We start from the raw sequence: 24,762 nt of genomic DNA, 5'->3' as shown, positions 1-24,762 counted from the left end.
AATAAAATATAAATACCGACATATAGTATCTACTTTAACTTGTCGCATACCCCAATTCAATTCTACCAAAATCGAATACCCTCCCAACATCACCAACTTCACCATCGCGTCCGAAGAAGAGGAAGAAGGATTTATCGTACTGAATTTATAAAGGTAGATTCTCTCTCTCTCGCTCTTATTTTGGAATTTGGGGGTTAATTATAAATTAGGGTTATTAGGTTACGCTCTTGAATCTGATTTGTAGAATTAGGGTTCCTGAATTCAGACTTTGAAATTTAATTAAAATTGTATTTTACAGTAGAGTTGATCGGATCTGATCTATGGCTGCCGTCGGAGTAGAAGTGAAGCATGCCGAGGGTGCACCGGAGGAGCATTGCTCTGCCAAACCAACCAAACAAGGGGAGGGTCTCCGTCAATACTATACTCAGCACATCCATGAGCTTCAGCTCCTTCACCGTCAAAAGAATCATAATCTTAACCGTCTCGAGGCGCAACGTAACGAGCTCAATTCTAGGGGTTCGTTTACTCTAACCCTATTCCTCTTTTTTATTCTTGAATTGCTATATTTATGAATCTATTTTTGTGTTTTTTTTTTTGCTTTTAGTACAATTATTCAATTCAATAGATAATTAGAGGATATGGTGTGTGTTTGTTTGCCTCAAATTTTGAATCCGTTTATTTACCCCTCTGGGTTGATTTGTATCACCCTTTGGGGTTATCCAACGTGTCGCAGATGGTTCACCATCTACACCCAGTTGTCTAAAACAATAAAAAATGATTAGAGGACATTGTGGCTGAGAGGATGGTTGGGTTTCGGTAATATGGAATTCAACAAGGTTGGTTTCTAGTCACAGACCAATCTTGTTGGAGAAATTGAGAGTAGTGAAGGTGATTTGGTCACTGGCAAACTTTGGTTTGTTTATGTGGGTTTGGGTCTTTCTAGCATGGGGAGTCGGTTTGTGATGATCACTATATATACACACAAAACCAGGATAAGCTTTTGTTTGTTTCTATTTTTTTTCCTAATGTATTTGAGTTATATTTTTGGAGTCTATTGTTTCACGACAAATATTGTCCTTTGAGCGGTGGTTTTTCAAAGTAGTAGGCACAAAAATGATCAGATACTGACACAACATCAACTGGTTACTGAGGAATGATAATAATCAGATCAAACTGTTGCTTAAGTTATTCATTTATCCAATAAATAATATCTAGGTGTGAGCTGTATGGCTCCTCCTCCCAGTTTTCAAATTCATATCTTCTATCACATCAAACTTATTAGGAAGGTTATTCACAAGTGCATTTTCTTTTGCTGTAAGATCGGTTGGGCTATCATTTGCTATATCACGTCACACAATAATATTCAAATTCATCGATCTTTAACTGATTTTCTATCAACTTTATACACCTTCACTGATTTACTATCATTTTTATACACTTCCAAGAATATTATGTATTAAAGTTGTTTTTTTTTTTTATACATATTCGAAGTCATTGTCAAATTGTTTTGCACCCCCCAAAAATAACTTTTCTGGATTTGTCCCTGATTCAATTGCAATTTGGACAGTGAGGATGCTTCGGGAAGAACTGCAGCTTCTTCAGGAGCCTGGTTCATATGTTGGTGAAGTCGTTAAAGTGATGGGCAAGAACAAAGTCTTGGTCAAGGTCAGCTCACTTTTTGTTTTGATTTCGTCTTGATCCACTCTACCATGATGGCTCAATTTGTTTTTTTCTTCCGCTATCTGTACTGTTATATATCAGTCTATCATTATCATCTGCTCAGTGTTGTTAAATAGCAGCTATAGTGGCACTATACCACTATAGTGTAGCGGCATTTGGAGAAACCACTATTGTTGCATAATACACTATTTATTACAAAATGTTGTCCAATAGCCGCTATAGTGGCGCTATAGCACTTTTGCGTAGCGGAATTTCAGCAATCGGATATTTTACGCAGTTCGCGATTGACATCATTTCATTTGCTTGACTTGACATCTCTCTATCTCTATCTCTTTTCATTATTCATTGTTGGAATTGTCTATGTCTCACATCGGTATAGACTAATGAGTAAGAATGTTGTTTGAGCTTCGACTCTAGATCATTAATTGCCGTGGTCTTGTCAAAACTTTTCATTTACTTATAGCAGAATACTATTTAAAGGACACTTATGTATCTTCGAGTCCATGGGCTTTATTGTTTCATCCATTTTTATTGATCTATGCTTCTAAACCTCGTATTGATTAATCTAAATACTCATGTACATAGTTGGAATTATACATTTTAGTCCTTCTTAAATGCTTTTATACATAGTTGGAATTATACATTGTACTAAACCCCGTATTGATTAGTCTAAATACTTATGCTTCTAAACCCGTATTGATTAATCTAAATTCTTATGTACATAGTTAGAATTATACAATGTAGTCCTTAAGAAGTGAAGATTTATGTCCTAAAATAGTACAGAATCTTGGTTGGCCTATGGAATTTTTATCCTTGTAAATCACTTTAATAGTGACTAATATCCATTCTGCTGTTTCCTGTTAGTCATGAACTCATGACTATATCTAATGGCAGGTAATATCCACCTGTGCATGAAATTAATAATAAGAACAAAAAATCCTAGACAAAGGACTGAGTTTCCATTACTTTTCTTCAGGTCCATCCAGAAGGGAAATATGTTGTTGATATTGATAAAAATATTGACATCACAAAGATTACACCATCTACTAGAGTTGCTCTTCGCAACGACAGTTATGTGCTTCATTTAGTTCTTCCAAGCAAAGTTGATCCATTGGTTAATCTGATGAAAGTTGAGAAAGTTCCTGATTCTACATATGACATGATTGGTGGTTTAGACCAACAAATCAAAGAAATAAAAGAGGTAAGTTGCATGACATTCTTTTGATAATAGTATTTAACGTCAAAGTTAATTTTCTGTTGAGTCTGAGAAGTATTTATCTATGTTCATTTACATCAAATTTTACAGGTCATTGAGCTTCCAATTAAACATCCTGAGCTTTTTGAAAGTCTTGGAATAGCTCAACCGAAGGTAATATTGCATGAGTTATAGCTGAATTTGCCATCCTCTGTCAGCATACATGGCTGTAAATTTTTATTTTTGCTTACTCTATTTTACGTATCACAGGGTGTCTTGCTCTATGGGCCACCTGGTACAGGAAAAACATTGTTGGCTAGGGCAGTGGCACATCATACTGATTGTACGTTCATCAGGGTGTCTGGTTCTGAACTTGTTCAGAAATACATTGGAGAAGGTTCTAGAATGGTTAGGGAACTTTTTGTTATGGCCAGGTTTGACCTCTTACCTAAACCTACTCCATTCATTATGTGTAGCATCAACATAAATAAGAGGGAGAAAAATGACGTTTTCTTGACTTCCATGGCTTTTATGGTCGAAGATATATCTGATGGGCACAAGTAAACTCAACTTAGGATGAAGATAGATCCCTAGTAACTGCTGAAGTTGTATAAAATTTATAATTGTAATTTGATGTGCATATATGTATGTTTTTCATTTTCCACTAACTGACCTTTGAAAAGACAACAATGGGCATTTATTCCTAAAAAAACAATGTCTCACAATTTTGATTCTTGAGTTTCCATGCTCATTTGAAGTAAATGTGTTCTGAGGACTTGCTTATCCAATATGATATGTAACACTACTCCTTTTCACAGGGAGCATGCTCCATCAATTATCTTCATGGACGAAATTGACAGTATTGGATCTGCTCGTATGGAATCTGGAAGTGGCAATGGTGATAGTGAAGTGCAGCGTACTATGCTGGAACTTCTCAACCAGTTGGATGGATTTGAAGCTTCCAATAAGATCAAGGTAAATTTTTTTTTAATGATGCTATGGTAGTGTATTAGAGGGAATTCCATAATTGGCAACATGTGTGTTGTAGTAAATGTAAATATAAAATTGTAACAGAGGGACATATTTTATTAACTCTATTCCTAATTTGAGTTATACGTTCACAATTTAGAGGACATAATGAAGAGAAAATTGCAATTATAGGTTTTGATGGCCACCAATCGGATTGATATCCTGGATCAAGCACTCCTGAGACCTGGACGGATTGACAGGAAGATTGAATTTCCAAATCCTAATGAAGAGGTTTGCATCTTTGTCTTCATGTTACCCTTTGATATGATTGTATTGAGAAAGAAGATGCACCTTCAGCATACATATACATATACCATTTACTGAAAACAACTATATTTTTATGCAGTCTCGCCGAGATATCTTGAAAATCCATTCAAGAAGAATGAATTTAATGCGTGGTATTGACTTGAAGAAGATTGCTGAGAAGATGAATGGAGCATCTGGTGCTGAGCTTAAGGTATGTTCTTAATTTGCACTGCATCTTTTTTTCTCCTCCTGCTGCTCTATTATCATCTAAAATATTGTCATCGGCCTTGTTGAAGCAATTAAGGTATGTTATTGTAAAGCTTTACTCTGTTTGCACTTATTGAGATAAACAACGGGTGCCTTTCATTTTCATATAATATTCCCATTATGCAATCACTTTGTTTGATGGGGGGTAAGGTTTCAGAGAAATTTTACAATGCGAAACAAAGGTAAAAGTTTTAACCAACATTAACATGTTATTGTTGTTGTCTAAGATATTATCTCAGGTCATGAGGCGAAACAAAGGTAAAAGTTTTAACCAACATTAACATGTTATTGTTGTTGTCTAAGATATTATCTCAGGTCATGAGGAAAATGAAGTGTTTCAAATTTCAATAGTATGAAATATAAAACTGGGTGTAATATTCAGTTCATTTCAGAGTGAAGAACTGGGTGTAATAGTAACGGGGAACTAAACATGGGTGGGTTACTAATAGTTGATTGGATTGTTGGGTAGTGGAGAACTAAACATGGGTGGGTTACTAGTTACAGTTTGGTCTTGCGGGGTATATTAACAGTTATAAACACTTCATAGTGGTGAGGGTGACTGGGTCATTTGGCAAACGTTGTCGTCTGGATCAAAGTTTGGGTTTATTCCATGGTGTTGGTGACGTTGACAATGACTGTGTTGTTGATATGTATGTGTTTTTGATAAGTGAATCCCCTTTCACAAATCCTTCTATTCAGATAGAATTATGCTGGAATGTCATAATGGTAAAAGTGAATTGCTATGAATTTACGTGTTCATGGTAACAGTAGAATGATTTGTTTGTTGATGTTTGTAAGCTTAAATTAACACATTATTTCAAGTGTGGCCTAGTATGCTCAATTTTCTGTGCTTTTATTTTATGTAGGCTGTGTGCACTGAAGCTGGAATGTTTGCTCTGAGAGAGAGGAGGGTACACGTGACACAGGAGGATTTTGAGATGGCCGTGGCAAAGGTGATGAAGAAGGAGACCGAGAAAAACATGTCATTGAGGAAGTTGTGGAAGTGATTTGTATTTTATGTTTCTGGTGCACATTGTCATGTGCAGATTATAAGAGAACACACATTACCGCAGTTCATGGTCACTCTGGTGTTTTTGCTTATGTTGACTAAGTTATTATTTAGCAAATCTTGATCCTTTCTTGTTCAGTTGTACCTTTTATTACTCTCTTTAGTTTTTGATTTGTATGATATTAATTGATTAAATTTTAATTTAAAATTAAGAGTTTAAGGGAAACTTGAGTCTATAAAATTAAAGGAAAATAATAAAGGAATTTGTCTAAAATAATTTAAAAGGGTCAACTAATTAATTACATGTCATTTTTACAATATTTAATTAATCATGAGAGTAATTTTTTCATTTAAATATAATGATATCTTGTTTGTTATCATGTTCTCATTAAACACATGATAGAATTAATGATTATCATGTTCATACAATATACTGTCTTTGTCCAACTTCATATTGTATCATGTTTCTATCTTATCCTGACCATACAATATCAATTTAAGCCATATATAACCTCGATTCTTTGTAATATAAAAAATTTATTTTAACAACCAAACTCTCTTAATTTGATATAAAGCAACATGCTATTGGTAACGGAGGCATTGATATGTTTCTTATTTTATAGAATGAAAGAATTACATCTTTGAGTATATTTTTTTTCATGAAATATTAAACTTGAAAAAAAAACAATGGTATTTTATAATATAAAAAAACTAATTGTATCAATGTAAAACTATTGTTACTATCACTACAATTTTCTCCCCGTGAGAACAATGTATAATATATGCAAGGTTCAAGGTTTGAACCTTGAACACCAAAAAAAATCACTACAATTCTCGCATGGGAAATTGTATATAACTTGTCATGTTCTTTTAGTGGAACATGAAACATAAACACGAAGTACTTTGAGTTGCTTCTTTTTGTTTGTAACAAAAAACTTGAATTTGTTTTGTTTGATTTATTCGATTTAATTTTTAAAAACCAATTGAACCAAACCTAGTCACATGTTTTTTCTTTTACATGATTTTTATTCTTAAAACTGGATGACACTGCACCATGAACACCTTACTCATTTAGACTTGGTAGAGCGAGAAAAATTAAATTAGATCAATGAAGTAAATAGTAAATACAACTTATTTGAAAAGAGAAATAACATTTGTACGACATATTTTAACAGTTTATCTTTCGAACTCACAGTTGTGTCTTTACTTTCTCCGTTATTTTGGTTTTTTTTATCAATACCGCGTTGTTCATTCATATAACACAAGTTACACAACACATTTCAAAATGAGCAATGATATTTTGACATCTAATTTTCAACAACTTTTAGTGACAACTTTTTTCCACTCTTTTTATTGGACAATAACAATAAAGAGAAAAAAAAGGAAGAGAGAGAATAAAAGTACAATGAGAGTATGCGAGAGAGGATTGTAACAAAAGTTGTTAAAAAGTGGATGTTCAAATATCATTTCTCTTTCAAAATACCACTAGGCACTCTGCACTCCTTGTTTTTCATATTTGCCATAGCTGGTTGAACCAGAATTAGAATTAGAATTAGAATCAGAATTAGAACTGTTTTGTGATGATGGCAACAGCCGTAGAAACAAAATTCGACATCGTAATCTTAGGAGCATCAGGTTTCACTGGAAAACATGTTCTCAAAGAATCTCTCAAATTCCTCAACAACAATAATCTTAACTCCATAGCCATAGCTGGTCGAAACCCATCAAAACTAACCCAAACCCTTCAATGGGCATCTCGACCCGACCCATCACCTTCAATCCCCATTCTCATCGCCGACACAACCGACCCACTTTCCCTCCGTTCACTCTGTCTCAAAACCCGTCTCATACTCAACTGCGTCGGTCCCTTTCGTCTCCACGGCGAGCCGGTCGTCGCTGCGTGTGTCGAAACGGGTTGTGATTACTTGGATATCACGGGTGAGGCTGAGTTTATGGATCGGGTCGAAATTGGATATCATGAAAAAAGTGTAAAGAATGGTTCTTTGATTGTTTCTGCTTGTGGGTTTGACTCTGTTCCTGCTGAGATGGGTTTGTTGTTTCATTTGAAGAAGCAGTGGGTTGGCGGGTGTTTGCCGAATAAGGTTGAGGGTTTTTTGAGTGTTGAGTCGGAGAAGAGGGTTGTTGGTAATTTTGGTACTTTTGAATCTGCTGTTTTAGCTGTTGCTGATTTGAACAAGATGAGACAAAGAAGGGATGCACATGCAATCAAAAGACCAAAGCCTGTGGTATGAATTCAATATTATAATAGTAAACTATATAGCACCGACATTTAAGATTGATGGTGTTTTAGTATCTGACATGTTTTAATGTCCGATACTGACACTGATATGATGCCGACGTTGGTTACATTCAATCTCTGACATGTTGTGATGTCTGTTTATGTGTAGTAACTAAGGTTTACTCGATTGAATTTAGTGTAGGGGATTTAATTTGTATACATTCAATCAGTGTAAAACAACTGTCTTTTATATGTATATCGAATCATATCTCATCATGTAAATATTTGTTGAAATATTTAGAAGTATAATAAAGTGGCATGCCTTACCTCATGATTTGATTGAATGTATGCATAAAACAGTTTTTTACATTGTCAGTGAATAACAATTATAGTAGTTCATATCTTGAGTGTATTTGTAATTGTTATTGTAATTGTAATTGTAATTGCGTGATTGTGTCTGTTACCCCTGTTTGTTGTTCGATGAGTTTTTCTATGGTCTATATACTTTATACCTACACTTCTTGCATATAACATGCATATTAAAGATTGAGCAATTCTTGAATGGGTGATATTGTATAACCAATCAAAAGTTATAAAGGATTGTTAGGAGGCTTCTACCAGGCAGGATTTGGGAAGGGTGGATGTATGTAATCTTACACTTAAAAGTTAGTAAAAAGGAAAAAAAACATCACAACAGTGGAAGCACGGATGCTTATAAAATAGATTCTCATTTAGACTAGATAGATTATTATTATTTTGGAATATTACTGCTAGCTTTGTCGGTAGGAATGATTAATTGACAGTTGTTTTCACTAAATCTTTGATTGGTCTTCATATGTAACAAGCCTGGTCTTCATATAATCTTCAAAGGGAGTGTTACAAATGTAGCCATCGTCACACCCTAAGAATGATTCGCAAGTATAAACTTCATATGTGAAGTGAAGAGGACTGACGGTGTGACACCATTAGTATTCTTCATTCCTGACACTATACTACAATCTCTTCAGCTGAGCATCATATTTTCATCTGCATGTTGTTTATTTTAGGTCATTTTGAATGTTACAACATTGACTCCACTATTAATTGTCATGGTGGATCTTTCATCTATAATATGTTCTACTCCATTATCGTCAAATGGTGGTTATAGTGTTGCGATTGCGTCGAGTAATTTGAATAAATCGTTATTGTCAAATAGCTGCTATGGCGGCAATAGCATGAGCGGAATTTGAACAAACCGCTACTTTCTGTGATTGACAACATTGTTTTACTCAAACTAATGTAATTTTGTGTTGTTGACCTTGTATTACTTTTTAATTTCTTCCTTTTAACATATTTCATATAGTCTGATTTTCCCAATTTTAATGAATCATGCATGTTTGTAGATTCCAGGTCCCCTTCCTAAAGGAGAAATAATAGAACGCCAGAAGAAAATTGGTCTTTGGGGAATAACACTACCTTCAGCAGATGCAACCGTTGTTGGAAAAACATTATCGGTTCTAACTGAAAACCCCGAAGGTCTCCCAGGATTGAATGAGAGTCCTGAGACTGTTGAGAAAAGGAAAGTCTTTTGGTCGTCTGTGAAGCCAGTACATTTTGGTGTGAAGTTAGGCTCAAAATCTCTGTTAGGAATTTTCGCATACATCACTTTTGGAATAATCCTAGGTCTTTTTGGAAGTACCAGTCTTGGAAGATGGCTTCTTTTGAAATATCCTTCAATTTTTAGCCTAGGCGGTTTCAGCAAGCAGGGTCCTTCGGAAGAGGAAGTGGAAAGTGCTTCATTCAAGATGTGGTTTGTCGGACATGGTTTTAGCAGTGAGAGTCTTGCTGCAAAAGTAGACTCAAAACCTGACATGGAAGTTATAACAAGAATAACCGGACCGGAAATGGGTTATGTAACCACGCCGATAATTCTAATTCAGTGTGCTCTTATACTTCTTAGCCAAAGAAATAATCTACCAAAGGGAGGAGTTTACACTCCAGGTATTGTATTTGGTTCAACTGATCTTCAAGAAAGACTTCATCAAAATGGAATATCTTTTGATGTCATCTCGAAAAGCAAGCTATAATTAAAATGAAGTCGTGTCTTTTGTTTACATTTTGTAAGGATATACTATAGTTGTAACATTACTTGTACTGCTTGAACTTGTATCGGTTTATATGACATCATATAGTGGTGGAGTGGACTCGGAAGGAACTCATCATATTTCAGGTAAATACTGTGTTAAGGAAGTAGATAGAATTGTGATGCACTAGTGCCAATTTATAATAGTTACTACCTCGGAGTGTATACAAGAGAGAACATTTTTTACCTGTTCACATGGAGGTAGTCACAAACTTTAGACGAGGGAGGAAGCTAATAATGTATGAAAATTACGTTAATGAAATAGTTAACCGCTCAGCTTTGTCTTCATGACCTTACCTCAATTAATAGGGACAACGCATATATATGCAAGGTCATGGGATCAAACCCCGGCCTCCAAAAAATAATAATAATGAAACTAAACTTTTAATGTGAGTAACTATTCATGTTTGATGTTATAAATATTGTTTTAACATGTTGTCTCTTTTTTAACGAATTTGGATGAAAAACATATAACAATGTAAATATTTTGACTCGAAATGACCAATTTGCTAAAAAAATTGAATTATGAATTCGTTACAAAAAATATAAAAAATTAATTTGTTACAAACATTTAACTTAAAGGACTGCACGGTGTATTTGACCTTTTATAAATTTTAGAAGTTTTAGGTCAAATTCGAAGTTTAAAAAATAGAGACCAATTTGCAAATGTTGAAAATTTAAAGGACCAATTAGCAATTTTTGAAAAAAACCAGGGGTAGTTTGCAATTTATGGGCCAATTTATTTTTGTTGAAACATATGAGAACCAACTTGCAATTTTTTAAAAATTATATGAGCCACTTTAACTTTCACACTTTGAATGAATTTCAAATTTCTAGTGTTTAGAAGTCATTTAAAATTTTCTAAACTTAGTTTGGATAATATATCTCATAAATTTCCATCGTTTTTCACATGTTTGCTGGTATTGCTGGTAACAACCAATGCTCTTCTTCACATGTTCTCGAAGTACAGCATCTTTGTGAAATAGTACATTTATATGCATAACAAAACAATACCTACCTGATGGGAGTTTGATGGGACTCTGACGGGAGTTTTGTGTTGGCAAAATCTGTGCCGCACCCTTGTCTTCTTCCGGTAGATGTGGGCGAAGTGCTCGGCTTGCATTTAGCATTGCAATGGTTAAGTGATATGCAGTTCGATAATGTAGATTTTGAAACGGATTCGAAGCTGACATCTGATGCCTTTCTCTCTGACAGGAACAACACGTCCGAATTTGGTTGCATTATTTCTTCTTGTCGTTCTTTGTTTACCTCTTTATTTTCTAACTCTAGGGTGGAGTTTGTTAGGCGACAAGCTAACGGGGTTGCTCATGCTCTTGCTAGAGAAGCCACATTACTAGCTAGTCTCATTCTGATATACCCAATTGTATTGATACTCTCATTATTAATGAAATGCTATAAGCAAGTTTCTTTAAAAAAAAAAAAAACAATACCTACCTATGATAGTAGTAGCACCTACACAATGAATTTTGTGATATTGCTGGTAACATTTTCTTCACATGATTATTTCTGCATAATGAAATGGTACTTACCTATGAGTAAAGGAAAAAAAATGAAATATTACATATGAAATTAAACATAAATATTAGAAACAATACATTAGCTTAAAAATATGGAACATATTACATTAGTGAGGCAGGTATGCCCATCAATCAAAACTGGTACGATTCTGCATATCAGTGCGTCAGGAGACTTGTTACAAAGTAGCTGTCAAACCAAGACAAACCAATTCTCAACAACAACACTGAACACACAACAAATCCCACCTATGATTGAGAAAACAATAATTGAAGGTTTTCTTCTATAGTTTTCCAAGAATTATGTTGCTACACACATGAAGGTATTTCCATTGAAGCATTAAAAAACACAGCCAAATAAATATTGAATTCCAAGTTTCCAACTGCTAGTGGCATACCAAGATAAACCATTCCAATTCCAATTCCAAGAATCATAACAGCTATTATTCTTATAAGAGCCCATCTTTTATGAATCAATTCACCTAATGAAGAGTAAAGTTGAAAAAATGCAACCTTTTCTTTTGTGGGTGGTTTTGATAAACTCGAACCTAGATCAGTGTTATCATCATTAAGACACAAGAAAAGGTTACATTTTTTCAATTTTACTCTTCAATAGGTGAATTGATTCATAAAAGATGGGCTCTTATAAGAATAATAGTTGTTATGATTATTGGAATTAGAATTGGAATGGTTTATCTTGGTATGCCACTAGCAGTTGGAAACTTGGAATTCAATATTTATTTGGCTGTGGTTTTTAATGCTTCAATGGAAATACCTACATGTGTGTAGCAACATATTTATTGGAAAACTATAGAAGAAAACCTTCAATTCTTGTTTTCTCAATCTTAGGTGGGATTTGTTGTGTGATGTGTGTTGTTGTTGAGAATAGAGCACCAGCAGCTAAAGTGGCGTTAGCAATGGTTGCATTTTTCGGCGCTTGTACGGCTTATAATGTGTTTCTAATATACATTATAGAGTTGTTTCCGACATCTGTGAGGAACACAACAACTTCATTGGTGAGACAAGCAATTGTGTTCGGTTGCATATTCTGTCCCTTTTTGATATTTGCTGGGAGGAAAAATAATATTTTCTCTTATGGTGTGTTTGGAGCTGTTATCATGTTGTCCAATTTCACATTGCTGTGTTTGCCAGAGACTGAAGGGATTGTTCTTTGTGGTACAATGGATCAGCAAGAAAAGAAAGAAATAGCTCTATGTGATACCATGAATCAAGATGAAACATAAAATGTTTTCTTGTAAGAGGCAGGTCATTTTCATTCAAACCAATTAGTTCAAGGTTGTAGTTTTTTTTTTCTTGGTTAAATTTACTAGTGTTTAACCAATGTACTTCTTTCTTGTGAAGTATGGTTAATAATGATACATTTTATGTTCTATGTTGTGCATTCCATTTATGTTGAACATATTTTTTAGCAAGGCCGGTCTTGAGAGATACTACAATAATATGATTAGATCATCATCCATATCTTTCAATATATTGAATTATACTAGATTCCCTATTGATCAAAACAGTGGTGAACAATTATAACATGTTTGGATATAGGTCTGTTTAGATAAACTACTTATTTTACAGCTTACAAAATAGTAAGTGTTTATGGAAAAACTATTCATGTAAACAAGTTAAAATAAGTCAAACTATTTTCCTACCATCTATAAAGCTATTTTCATAAGATATTATGAAGAGTTTATGGAAATAAGTTGAAAACAACTTATGTGTGTGTTATAAGTTATTTTCATAAATTCTCTCAAACAGTGTCACGAGAGTTTATGCTAGTAGATAAACTCAAATAAGTCAATCCAAACAAACCTTTAGTAGAAAACTAATAAAGATATCGTACAAGATTTACATGGATGTGAAGAAACATGACAAAATCAAGGGTGTGAAATCTGCCATATGTCATTAGAAGTGAGTTTTTTTTTTTTAGAATAGATAGATTCACGATTCATCAAATTATATAACTGTAAGAGCATCTCCAATGGGGGGTCCTTACTTAACAAGGACCACTCCCCGTTAAGGACCCTCCATTGGAGGAAGAAAAAATGAGTCTCCGTTAAGGAACAGACAACTATATAAGGACCCTCTCTCTCCTGAGTAATTAACGGGTCCCACGTTTAAAAAAATAATAAAATGTGTACTATTTGGTCCCACTTGCATAAATGAGTAATAAAATGTGTACTACTTGGTCCCACTTGTAAAAATGAGTAATAGATAAATTATTTTTGTTTAATATGTAAAGATAGTGGGACATATTTAAATACTTTTCATTGGAGTCCTTACTAGTGTATTGTCATTGGAGTCATTGAGTCCTTAATAGGTACTTTTATTAAAAAATTATAAATAAGTGATGTGTCACGTGAGGTCCATTTAAGGAGTCCTTGTTAGGGAACTACCATTGTGGATGCTCTAAGTCTTTCGGTTGGAGTTCCATTAAAAACAATATGTCTCAACTTTGCCTTGAAATTCATTTGAAAAAGGAAGCAAGGAAAAAGTTACTTTTGTAAATCAAGTTTAGCAGAATGAAATTTATTCAAACTTAAATTTGTAAACTTTAATCCACACATGCACATAGTTATCTTAACTTGATCAAAGTTTTGGGTTTCCAACTCAATAACATACCAAATAAAAAAAAATCTGGAGTTAAACAACTAAAAGAATGCTCGAAGCACAAAAGAAATGCAGCAAAATCAACTCTCGTTTTGGTGGAATGATTGCTCTAATTATTCGCTCGCAGATCCGGTGGCCATCAAAAACTCACCCTCACAAACAACTTCTCCTCCAACAAATGCCTTCCCTTCCATCTTTGCTATTCCAAATCGCTTTTGCAGTTTGATAAGTGTCATTCTCATAACTAAGGTGTCTCCAGCTATCACTGGCTTCCTAAATCGTACTTTGTCTATCCCAGCAAAGAAGAAATTCTCGCGAGAACCTCCTACTTCAGGTTGTAACATAACCAAGCCACCTACCTGTGCCAATGCCTGCATAAAACACCTCACATTCATCACCACTAACAAACAAGATGTGCCAGAGAGAATCTAATTTCATGCCTATCAAACACAAACCGTAAATGAAATATGAAGAATACTCGACAGATCAAGCAACAACCTTACTAACACGTATATTTTCTATTCACTCAGTTGAGATCATATGAACATTAAGTTTTTCACAGTTGCGCATTTATCTTCATATATAAATTTTACAGCAGAGTGGCAGGGGGAGGGCCAAGACACATCATTCCAATAGAGTAATTGTGTAAATACGTGTGAAAATGCTCATGATCAATAATCTTTTACGTTCTATTTCCACTCTCAAGCTGGTGCTGGCCTGTCAATGTACTTCTTCACAAGTCTAAAATTGTCAAAGAAGAATCTGTCTTGCAAAATGTGATTTTCATTTTTTTGTTGAATAATATGCAAGTAAGGATGAGGGTCTACGACAAGATAGGACTTAGGAATATGTGAATATGATAAACGCAAAATTGTATAAACTTCAACATTGGAAATGCGACAGAGGAAGTGTGTCATGTTTAATAGGTGAATGGAAGCAAAACATGAAGGGATGAACAAAAAAAACTACTATCCCTATAATTGTAGGCTGTATCAGTAAAACCAGTTTTTCTTCAAAAGCTTCAATGATGCATACAAAACTACAAAGGTTGGGTGGAATAGAAATACCTCTTAAAGATGTCCCCAAATATTTTATAGATGAATATTGAGAATATGGTTTTTTAAATTACAAACCTCACCAACTGCTGATAAATTCATAACTATCTCTTACCCGCTTGTTTGACCACCATAATTCACAAATCACTTGCAAAGCTATAACTCTAAAATACAAGTAATCACACCGCTGGCATTTCAATAATAGCTAATATCTTTTCTACAATCTAGATTATTAACACATAATGAGTTCTTAGAGTTTCAAATAAATGGATTAGAGCTTCATCGTCTTATTTATCCAAGTATACAACTAAATGGTATATATTTGAGTTAATCAATCACACAACATACATAGAACATAAGGCATAACATTGAATACTTCAAACTCATATATCAACGAACAAACAGCTATAACAGACAAGCTATAAAAGGGTGGCCTGATTACCTCAACCATGAGAACACCAGGCATGATAGGTCTTTCAGGAAAATGTCCGGGAAAGAAATTATCATTTATTGTTACATTCTTTATAGCCACAGCAGAAACTCCGGGATTGTATTCAATCACTCTATCCACTAGAAGAAATGGAAACCTAAACAAAACACCACCAAAACAAGAATCAAAATAAATAACAAAAAACTAAAGAAAAATAAAACCTTAAATGGATGCATCCAGTGAAAAACAGCTTAAAAAAGCAAACTTTTTAACCTGTGAGGGAGAATATCACGAATCTGATTGATGTCCAATACGGTTGGAAATGCAGGAAACCCTGAAACAAAGTAAAAATCATGAAACCATTAAAATGAGAAATTGAAGGTGGGGAGAAAGTGAAATGATAAAAGAGGGACAAAAAAGCGTACTTAATTCAATTGGGGTGTTTTCTTTTGGAGCATTGGTGGATTCTGAAGAACAAGAGATTGTATATCTTCTTGCGGCGTGGGTGTTCTTCAGCTGGGTAGGTAGATGCAGAGATCTGAGAGATGAGAATTTGGGGGAATGAGAATGGGGAGTGGATAAAGTGGGTGAGATTGTGTTGTAGAAAGTAGAGGAAGCCATTGTTGTGGTTTAGTGAGCTTGGTTGTGATGAACTGTGTTAAATGCAGTTTGAGCGAGTAGTGTGGGGGTGTAACTTGAAATTAAGGGGGTTAATCTAGAGAAATCTATAACAGAGGCGGAAGTAACAAGGATGTAAGTGCAACTAACGATTGTACTTTGTGTCGGGACGGAGTCTCCAACATGGCTCGTTTCGTTCAACTACAAAAATAAATAAGCTCCGCCACTCTTGCCATGTAAATTTTTGTAGGTCAAAATTTAAAGTATGGTAAATAAATTTTTGCCATCACAGCTTATGTATGTATTGAAACTAGTAATAACGCCCGTGCAACGCACGGGATACTTCAAGTTATAAGTTATATATGTATATAAGATTTGCAACTATTTTCAACTTGTTAAGGTCTCATCATGCATGTTATTCTTGTAGTTACTAATTAAATCTTAACAAAACTTATCGTTGAGATTCAACTCTTAAATATTGCTATATAAAGTACATCCTAACTAATGTATTTAGCAAATCCTATTATAAAGTGATGTTATTTAAAAAGTATTTAGAACTAATAAAAAAAGTGTTAAAAACCTTTTTTTTTTTTTTAAAGAAAAGTGTTAGAAAATGCAAAACTGAACAAAACACAATAACAATGAGGATTAATTCTAAAAACCCAACTGCAGCTTTGAAATTTGATTGTCTACAAAGTTAACATTACAACAATAACATAGACGCCCAAAACAAACTTATGGGACTTAGATGGATCAATCATACCACAAACAAAATGCCCAATATAACTGGGTCTTACAAAGATTCGAAATACTTAATAATAATAAACTAAAAGTCATCCATGTTTCCCTATGTGGTGGGATGCCACACTCGACTCTAACAAAAGATCCTCCATATGTGGGAGTGGTACGGATTAAGAAAACAATACTTGAAATAAAGACTGATACGATAAAAGGAAAAACATAATGATTGAGCTGCAAGCCATTATCATCACAAACTTAGAAGACATCAACTTCCTAGCTAGATCTTCTCAATTTTGATACTCCGCTTCAACAGTTTGATAGGAAGGTTCAGATTTTCATCTGCTTCAGCAGTGGGTGAAACCCTTTTACCTCCGTTGTTTTCAATCACCACATCAGAAGTACCACCAATGCCCAATGGGGTAACAGCCTCATCTAGTTCAACAACAGCAGATGAAAACTTGGGCAGCAGATCCTGTAAACATACATTGTGTTTGTTAAAGTCCAGCCATTAATTAATTTTGAATGTTATGTTTGTTTGACAGAATGAGAGATAAGAAAGGTACATCTGATAGTGTTTATAAGTACCTGGCTCACAGCAAGGCTAGCAGAATCGATCACAAGTTCCTTCCCTTTGGAAGAAGATGCAGTCAAAGTCTCAAGTCCCTTAAATTAATGTGTGATTCATTAGACATTAAGTTACAGGTTGGATTTTGTTGTTAAATTACATTATAGTTGAATTATAGAGTAAACAATTAACTTATACCTCAGACAGCACAAGAGCTGAAGCACCAGCCTGCGAATCACCACTATCTCCTGCCAATCCACTCAAAGAACCAGCCTGAGACAGCACAAGAGCTGAAGCACCAGCCTGAGAATCATCACTATCTCCTGCCAATCCACTCAAAGAACCCCACTCCTATCAAATTGAAATTGTAAAACTAACATTAATTAAATACCATTTCATACATTAATTAAAAAAATAAGTTGAAATGAATACTTATGATTATAGAAAAGCAAAAGAAATATTTACATCCTATAGAAGATTGCCTCCTCCTTCGCCCACTTGGTCTTAAATTGATTTATGATAACTCCATCGGTGCATATCTTACGCACGCGAAAGGACTGTTCAAACCTAGGACTTGTATCCGCTTTGCATTCGACCTTAAACAGGTAAGTGGAATTGACCAAAGCAGAAATCTCGGCTGGAAGAACTCCATGAGCAGCATTCTGTGTTAAGAATGAAGAATTTGAACATATTATGCACATAAGTCTAAAGCATTCTTAAATTCTCAACAGTTAACATGCAAAAATTACAGATTTTGAGCAAAGAGTGTAACAGACCACATCATGTGCCTCCAAGACCTCAGCACATGTCTTGTTAAACAGCATAGTGGCATCACAATCAAATATAACAAAGGTAGCACTGTCGGTATCATCCATGACACGAACTTTTATCGAGAACCTATCAAAACAATTTGTTTTTTTTATTAGCTTAAATGAATTCAAGAATTTGATTGAATTATGAGGTTGGTGATAGTTATTTATACCTTTGGGTAACATTTTTAACGTGCCTATTGCACTTCTCACAAAACCAAAGGCCTGAATCAGCATAAACCATGTCAACAACTTCAGTCCACGATTTGTTGAAGTAAAAAAAAAAAAAATATTAAACAACTGTCATTTTAAGAACCTTGAAAAAACATAAAAATTTAATGTTTTGAAGTATACCGTGGAAAGTTTTGATCTTTCCAAATTGGATTGCAACAACAGCGTTCTGGGTTTCTCTGGGTTTCTCCAGATGCTAAGAAAGTGTTCAATTCATCAACATACGAACCAAAAAGGATACATTGGATCTTATGGCTGCATCAAAGTTTAAGTTTTAAATATATTAGAATGGTCATACATTAAGTGTTAAATATGATTAATAGGGAATCTTGAATATATTTTGAAATGTAAACATAGACTATTAAATAAGGAAGTACCCATCTGCTTCGAGAGCAATCACATTAAGCTTTGTAGTCTTTCCATGACGATCGTATTCACGTTCAGAGCCAACTCCAGTAAGCATTCCAACCACATCTAATGAAATTTATAAATATTAAGCAAGCATTCAAGAAGGAAAAAAATGATATAAAGTTAAGAAGTGGCTCATGAAAGACTAACCAACTAAGACTTCATCATCACAAGTGCCTCCACATATTTCAGATATGGGAACAAACTTAAAGGGAGAGCCAGTTACAATGGCAGAAGACAGAGGCATAACTTTAGAAGAAATCTGGAAGTTAAGCTTCAATGGATGTGTTGTGGTTTTGTAGCTACCATTATTAGTGGCAACAGTCAAGTTCTCAAAAGCATACACTCTGCCTTCAGCAATTTGGCTCTGGAACTTGTAAAGTAGAGTCCTCTTAATGGAGGCGTGAATCCGACCTCCCTGAAAATAGGACATCAAAATCAGTGCTTAAAAGTTGAAAGCTTTAAACTTATGTTAATATAAGTTGTATCATTAGACAATCAGCACAAAATTTAAAACAGAGTTTAAGTACTGATTTTTTAATGTAAAATCAAAGTTATAAAATCAGTACAGACTTAAAATCAAAGTTAAAAACTAAAAAACTGTTTTTGACAATAACTGTTAGCCAGTAAATATACAATAAAACCACATAAAAGGTAAAAGCTTTAAACTTATTACTTAAAACTACAATATCAATACAAAATCAGTACTTAATTAAATACACAGTTGTAAAAAATTGTTGTGATGATAACTATTAAGCACTAAAACTTCTTACAGAAAATAAGTAACATTATTAGCTAAATAAGAACAATAAAACAAAAAAAGATTGAAAGTAATTTTAACCTCAGCATCCATAAGAACCAATTCAACAGAGAAAGGCAATGCATTTTTGTTTAAATCGTTGACCAACCACAGCCTAAGGATTCTGGCCTTAAGATTCCAACATGTTTCAAAAGTGTTAATTTCAGAAATTGAGTGAAAACTCGCAGCCATTTCAACTTTGAAAACAAAAGCTTTTGAAAGAAAAAAGAGGGAGAGTTTCTGAATACAATGTTGGGATTGTGGTGTGAGTAAACTTTCAATACTTCCCCCAATTTATAGAACCCCGAGTCTACCACATCATCTATTAAAAACCATAAAAAAATTACACACAAAATAAAAATTTAAACTTACATTGTTATCAAGGCAGAAGGAATCTCTCCACAGCTGCCCTAATTTTCTGATAATGGGTAGATTTTAGAGTCAACTTTGTGGAAAAATATTGAATTAGTGGAATCTGATTGAGAATGGAAATGGGTTGGTTTTTGTGAATTGGGGATATGTGTATTTAGGTTTAAAATATGAGGAAATTAGGGTTAGATAATGACATAAGGTATAAAGTTTTACTGTGAAACCTTGTTTAGATAAGATTCCTGTGCTACTATTAGCCTGCATCATTGAGAGGGAAATAGACTTTTGAAAAACTTGCATGAAATAAGGGTTGTGGGAAGAAGATGAAAACCTGGTATCGGGGAATCGCTTCCCTGTTGGGTAATCAGTGTTGCGGTTGACCAATTTTGTTTGTCATTTTGTTTTTGTTTGTGAGTTAAAAGGCCGACGAAATCAAATGGGCCTTATTTGAAGCCCAGCCCAATTAAAATGAATCTGAAGGCAATGAAACTATTTGAAGCCAGTGACGTCCATTTTTTGTGTCTTAGAGCTAACTTGAAATTTGAAATCGAAAGCTAAATTAGGATAAAACTTGTACTCTGTAATACTTCTGATTAATAGGTGGCATTGCTTAGAAACCAACACCTGTAATTTGTTACTATAAAGGTGTGAAGTAAAGGTCTAATATTAAGATTTGCTGTTGACACATACCATATGGCTGGGACACACATGTAAATGACCTTTTTGCCCCCTCGGCAGTTAACTGCCGAGGAATTTGAAATCCGGCTGCAGTTAACTGCCGAGGAATTCCTCGGTAGTTAACTGCCGAGGATTATGTTTCTTCAGATGAAACAGGAAACCTGCTCCCCCTACACACTATTTTCTCATCACCTTCATACCACTCCAATCCACCCCAAAATCTAAATTTTTTTTCATCAAATCTTGCTCCAAAATGATTCAAGCATCAAGCATAGGATGATTCAACACACTTTTGACGTAAAAAAACAGGTATTGTGCATTTTATTCGGTTTATTTTTTGGTATTTTTTGGATATGTCAGGGTAGTTTTACAACGTCAGCTACGTAACACTGTCATGGGGAATATCGGCAGTTTACTGCCGAGGAAATCCTCGGTACCTTACTGCCGAGGAAAACCTCGGTAGTTAACTACCGAGGAACTCTTGGGAAAAATTTTCAGGACGAAAAAATGGCAGCTACTGCCATTTTTTCAATTTTTTTTTTTGTTTTTTTTGTTTTGGTTCATTATGACATTGATGTTTATGCATTAGTAAGTTGTTAATTTATATTTTTGTGTTGTTTAATTATAGTAATGACCGAGAACGCGGAAGATGTTTCGGGAGAGACAAAACGTAATTTTGTCCAAATTTCCGGAGATGTCAAACCGCCTAAGGTTGAAGTCAAACCAAACATTGATGGAGCTTCCGTCCATGTTGAAGCTTCTAAATATGTTAGCCCCGGTGTCGTCCCACTTCAAGCCCACGAAGTTGACACGGCTAGGTTTTTTTCTGACGACATTAAGTTTCAAGATAGAGAAGAATTGCTTGGGTGGGTACGTTGTCAAGCAAACAAGGCGGGATTTACAATTGTTACACAAAGATCAAGCTTGATCCATCCAATATTGCGCCTAGTGTGTGAAAGGAGTGGAGCTCACAAAGTGCCTAAAAAAAAACCGAAGCATGCGACAACGGGCTCAAGAAAATGCGGGTGCTTGTTCATGATTAGTGGATATCAAAGTACGCAAACAAAGGAATGGGGATTGAACATTCTTAATGGAGTTCACAACCATGCGATGGAGCCGGCTTTAGAAGGACACATTCTTGCCGGTAGATTAAAGGAGGATGACAAGAAGATTGTACATGACTTGACCAAGAGCAAGGTGCTTCCAAGAAATATTTTGATACACTTGAAGAACAAAAGACCACATTGCATGACAAATGTGAAGCAAGTGTACAATGAACGTCAAAAAATATGGAAGGCAAATAGAGGTGACAAGAAGCCGTTGCAATATCTAATCTCGAAGTTGGAGGAGCACAACTATACTTATTACTCAAGAACACATGGTGAAAGTAATACAATCGAAGATATCTTTTGGGCTCATCCAACATCCGTTAAGTTGTTTAACAATTTTCCAACGGTTTTGGTTATGGACTCCACCTACAAAACCAACTTGTATAAGATGCCAATGTTTGAGGTAGTTGGGGTAACTTCGACCGATTTGACATATTCGGTTGGGTTTGGATTCTTGATGCATGAGAAAGAGGAAAACTTTGTTTGGGTTTTAAAAATGTTGCGTAAACTTCTTACTTCAAAGATGAATATGCCTAAGGTGATTGTTACCGACAGAGATGGGTCTTTGATGAAAGCGGTTGGAATTGTTTTCCCGGAAAGTTATGGTATGAATTGTTACTTTCATGTGCAAGCAAATGTTAAACAAAGGTGCGTCTTAGATTGTAAATATCCTATGGGAAAAAAGGATGGGAAAGAGGTGAGTAATCGCGATGTTGTCAAGAAGATCATGAGGGCATGGAAAGATATGGTTGAATCGTCCACTCAAGAGTTATATGCAAATGCATTAGTGGAGTTCCAAGATGCTTGTAGTGATTTCCCACCTTTCCTAGCCTATGCCATGACCACCTTGAATGAAGTGAAGGAGAAAATAGTGAGGGTATGGACAGACCGTGTGTTGCATCTTGGTTGTAGATCCACCAATAGGGTAGAATCGGCTCATGCTTTGGTGAAGAAATATTTAGACAATAGTGTGGGTGATTTGGGTACTTGTTGGGAGAAAATACATAACATGTTGTTGCTTCAACACACTGCGATACAAACAGCCTTTGGTCAAAGCGTTACCGTGTTGGAACATAGATTCAAAGATGTCACTTTGTACTCCGGCTTAGGTGGTCATGTGTCTAGATATGCTTTGGACAACATTGCTATGGAAGAGTCACGTTGTAGGGAAACGTTGTGCATGAACAAGGAAATTTGTGGTTGTGTTCAAAGGACATCTTATGGCTTACCATGTGCATGCGAAATTGCAACTAAACTCCTTGAAGAAAAGCCAATTTTATTGGATGAGATACACCACCATTGGCAAAGGTTACGCATGGGAGAAGAAAGTAATGAACTTGGTTTTTCGGTGGATGATGAGTTGAAGGGTATTGTAGAACGTCTCAAGAAACTCCCTTTCCAAATGAAGCTTGAAGTCAAGGAGGCTTTGCGGCAATTGGCATTTCCTGAAACCACCATGATGTCTCCACCACCACAAAAAGCAACAACCAAGGGAGCCAAGAAAAAAGTGGACATTGCGAGGTCTAAAGGAAGAATTACATCCACTAGCCGGATCCCTTCTTCTTGGGAGGTTGTTGATTCCCAAAATCCGGATAGTCAACCGTCACCATCACCAACAACATCATCATATAAAAGGAAAAAAGGTGCTCGTCTTGGTAAAGCACCAATTTCCCCACTTCCACCACCTTCTCGATATCCAAAGCCTAAGGCTATCCCGGTTATGAGGCCTATTGATTATATGCCACGCTTCATGCTTCCATTTATTGAAAAAGTGGTGGATGTTATTGGCGATGGACATTGTGGATTCCGGGCTATAGCCGAGTTCATGGGCTTAACCGAACAAAATCATCTCATGATTCGTACACATCTTATTCAAGAATTGAAAGATCATAGAGATGATTATGTTGAAGTATTTGCGGGTGAGGATCGTTATAACTACATTTTAAATGGCTTACATCCTCCCGCAAATACAAAAAGTTGTGCACATCTTGTTGATAAGTGGTTGACTTTTCCGGACATGGGGCACATTGTTGCCAATTATTACAAAAGGTGTGTGGTTGTGTTGACAAATCTTGAAGTTGGTAACTCAGAATCTTTTTTCCCACTAAGAGGGCCACCACCGCCGGGCAAGCAAAAAACTCCCATCATGTGCCTTGGGGTAATTCCTAATCACTTTGTGCTTATTTACTTGAGGAATGGTTGTCCACTACCTCCATCATCTACGGAGTGGCACAATCACAAGAAACAAGATGCGGTGACTTGGGAAGATGAGTATTTGGATCAACATGAGTTGTTCCGAAAGCTCATGGCTATTGAAAGTGGAAACAAACCACCAAAACCACAAAAGGAATCAAACAAAGCGGCGCCTATTTTGTTGGACACTCCCGAAAAACCAAAGCAACAATTTGAAGTTATTGCGGAAGATGAGGAAGATTTTATGTCACTTGATCTTCTCCAATCACTTGGCAATTAACAAGGGATTTTTTTGTCGGTGTTAGTCCTTTTTTTTGGTAGAAATTACACCGACGTATATTTTGGGGTCAAAATTGTAATGCCAATTTTTTGTGGCCAATATATAAGTAACATTATGTAATTTATATTGATATATATGATAACATGACTTTTATTGACTTGAAACTAGTGCAATACTTATTTATAGCTTATTAATGTTTGCACATTTGATTTATTCGTTATTACATTCCATTTAATTTTGTTCTAATCTATGATTATTTTGTTAAAGCTTTTGTCAAGTGAAACATGTCAGAGGTTGCAAGAATTGAAGGGCGTGTTAGGTATTGCGCGTTTAAAAAGACGGTTAAGGTTATGATAACACCGACGGACTCTATTGATGATTTGAAGACACAACTTAACACTTATTTTGAGCATCTTGGTGAAAATCAATATACACGTCACTTGTCTGCTCTAATGCCAATGATAGACCTAGGAGAAGATAGAGATGAATTCACATGGAAAACGGCAAGCTATATGCCTTGGCTTATTAAAGAC

The 24,762-nt window shown here is 35.2% G+C and overlaps 3 protein-coding genes and 2 pseudogenes across 7 annotated transcripts in view; 3 read left to right on the top strand and 2 right to left on the bottom strand.

Moving 5' to 3' along the window:
- LOC146932695 (organic cation/carnitine transporter 3 pseudogene) overlaps positions 1–12,782 on the top strand; it is a 56,410-nt pseudogene extending 43,628 nt beyond the window's left edge. Inside the window, exon 3 of the transcript XR_015008021.1 lies at positions 11,939–12,782. The product of XR_015008021.1 is annotated as an organic cation/carnitine transporter 3 pseudogene (transcript). The remainder of the gene's footprint in view (positions 1–11,938) is intronic.
- LOC146932697 (26S proteasome regulatory subunit 8 homolog A) lies at positions 42–5,652 on the top strand. 3 transcript variants are annotated; one of them, XR_015007215.1, is made up of 10 exons: positions 42–153; positions 299–516; positions 1,568–1,665; positions 2,657–2,881; positions 2,987–3,049; positions 3,146–3,309; positions 3,694–3,850; positions 4,037–4,135; positions 4,251–4,656; positions 4,733–5,652. XR_015007215.1 is itself a non-coding variant. In XM_085704424.1 (10 exons), the coding sequence occupies exons 2-10, from the start codon at positions 321–323 to the stop codon at positions 5,422–5,424; spliced, it is 1,254 nt and encodes a 417-aa protein (XP_085560550.1). In that variant the 5' UTR covers positions 42–153; positions 302–320; the 3' UTR covers positions 5,425–5,652. The 3 variants fall into 3 exon arrangements, 2 of the variants coding, with proteins under 2 accessions (XP_085560550.1, XP_085560549.1); XM_085704424.1 differs by having other exon boundaries at positions 302–516; positions 4,251–4,361; positions 5,284–5,652; XM_085704423.1 differs by having other exon boundaries at positions 4,251–4,361; positions 5,284–5,652.
- Positions 6,915–9,879, top strand: LOC146932696 (putative mitochondrial saccharopine dehydrogenase-like oxidoreductase At5g39410). Its single transcript, XM_085704422.1, has 2 exons — positions 6,915–7,672; positions 9,048–9,879. The coding sequence occupies exons 1-2, from the start codon at positions 7,007–7,009 to the stop codon at positions 9,729–9,731; spliced, it is 1,350 nt and encodes a 449-aa protein (XP_085560548.1). The 5' UTR covers positions 6,915–7,006; the 3' UTR covers positions 9,732–9,879.
- A 1,065-nt stretch (positions 12,783–13,847) lies between the features above and the next one.
- On the bottom strand, positions 13,848–16,317 carry LOC146932694 (uncharacterized). Its single transcript, XM_085704404.1, has 4 exons — positions 15,855–16,317; positions 15,703–15,763; positions 15,442–15,586; positions 13,848–14,315 (listed from the first exon to the last, which is right to left on the bottom strand). The coding sequence occupies exons 1-4, from the start codon at positions 16,048–16,050 to the stop codon at positions 14,058–14,060; spliced, it is 660 nt and encodes a 219-aa protein (XP_085560530.1). The 5' UTR covers positions 16,051–16,317; the 3' UTR covers positions 13,848–14,057.
- A 378-nt stretch (positions 16,318–16,695) lies between these two features.
- On the bottom strand, positions 16,696–19,902 carry LOC146932693 (replication protein A 70 kDa DNA-binding subunit C-like; annotated as a pseudogene). The gene is made up of 10 exons (XR_015007196.1): positions 19,643–19,902; positions 18,952–19,219; positions 18,771–18,867; positions 18,517–18,648; positions 18,336–18,414; positions 18,130–18,250; positions 17,819–18,015; positions 17,552–17,704; positions 17,374–17,451; positions 16,696–17,260 (listed from the first exon to the last, which is right to left on the bottom strand). The product of XR_015007196.1 is annotated as a replication protein A 70 kDa DNA-binding subunit C-like (transcript).
- Between the last annotated feature and the right edge of the window lie 4,860 nt (positions 19,903–24,762).

Source organism: Medicago sativa, chromosome 4, assembly GCF_051527215.1.
Source record: "Medicago sativa cultivar Bolivia chromosome 4, Bolivia_mono, whole genome shotgun sequence".
Classification (NCBI taxonomy): domain Eukaryota; kingdom Viridiplantae; phylum Streptophyta; class Magnoliopsida; order Fabales; family Fabaceae; genus Medicago; species Medicago sativa.
Note: the sequence above shows the minus strand (reverse complement) of the source record. Positions and strands in the feature narration are given on the sequence as shown.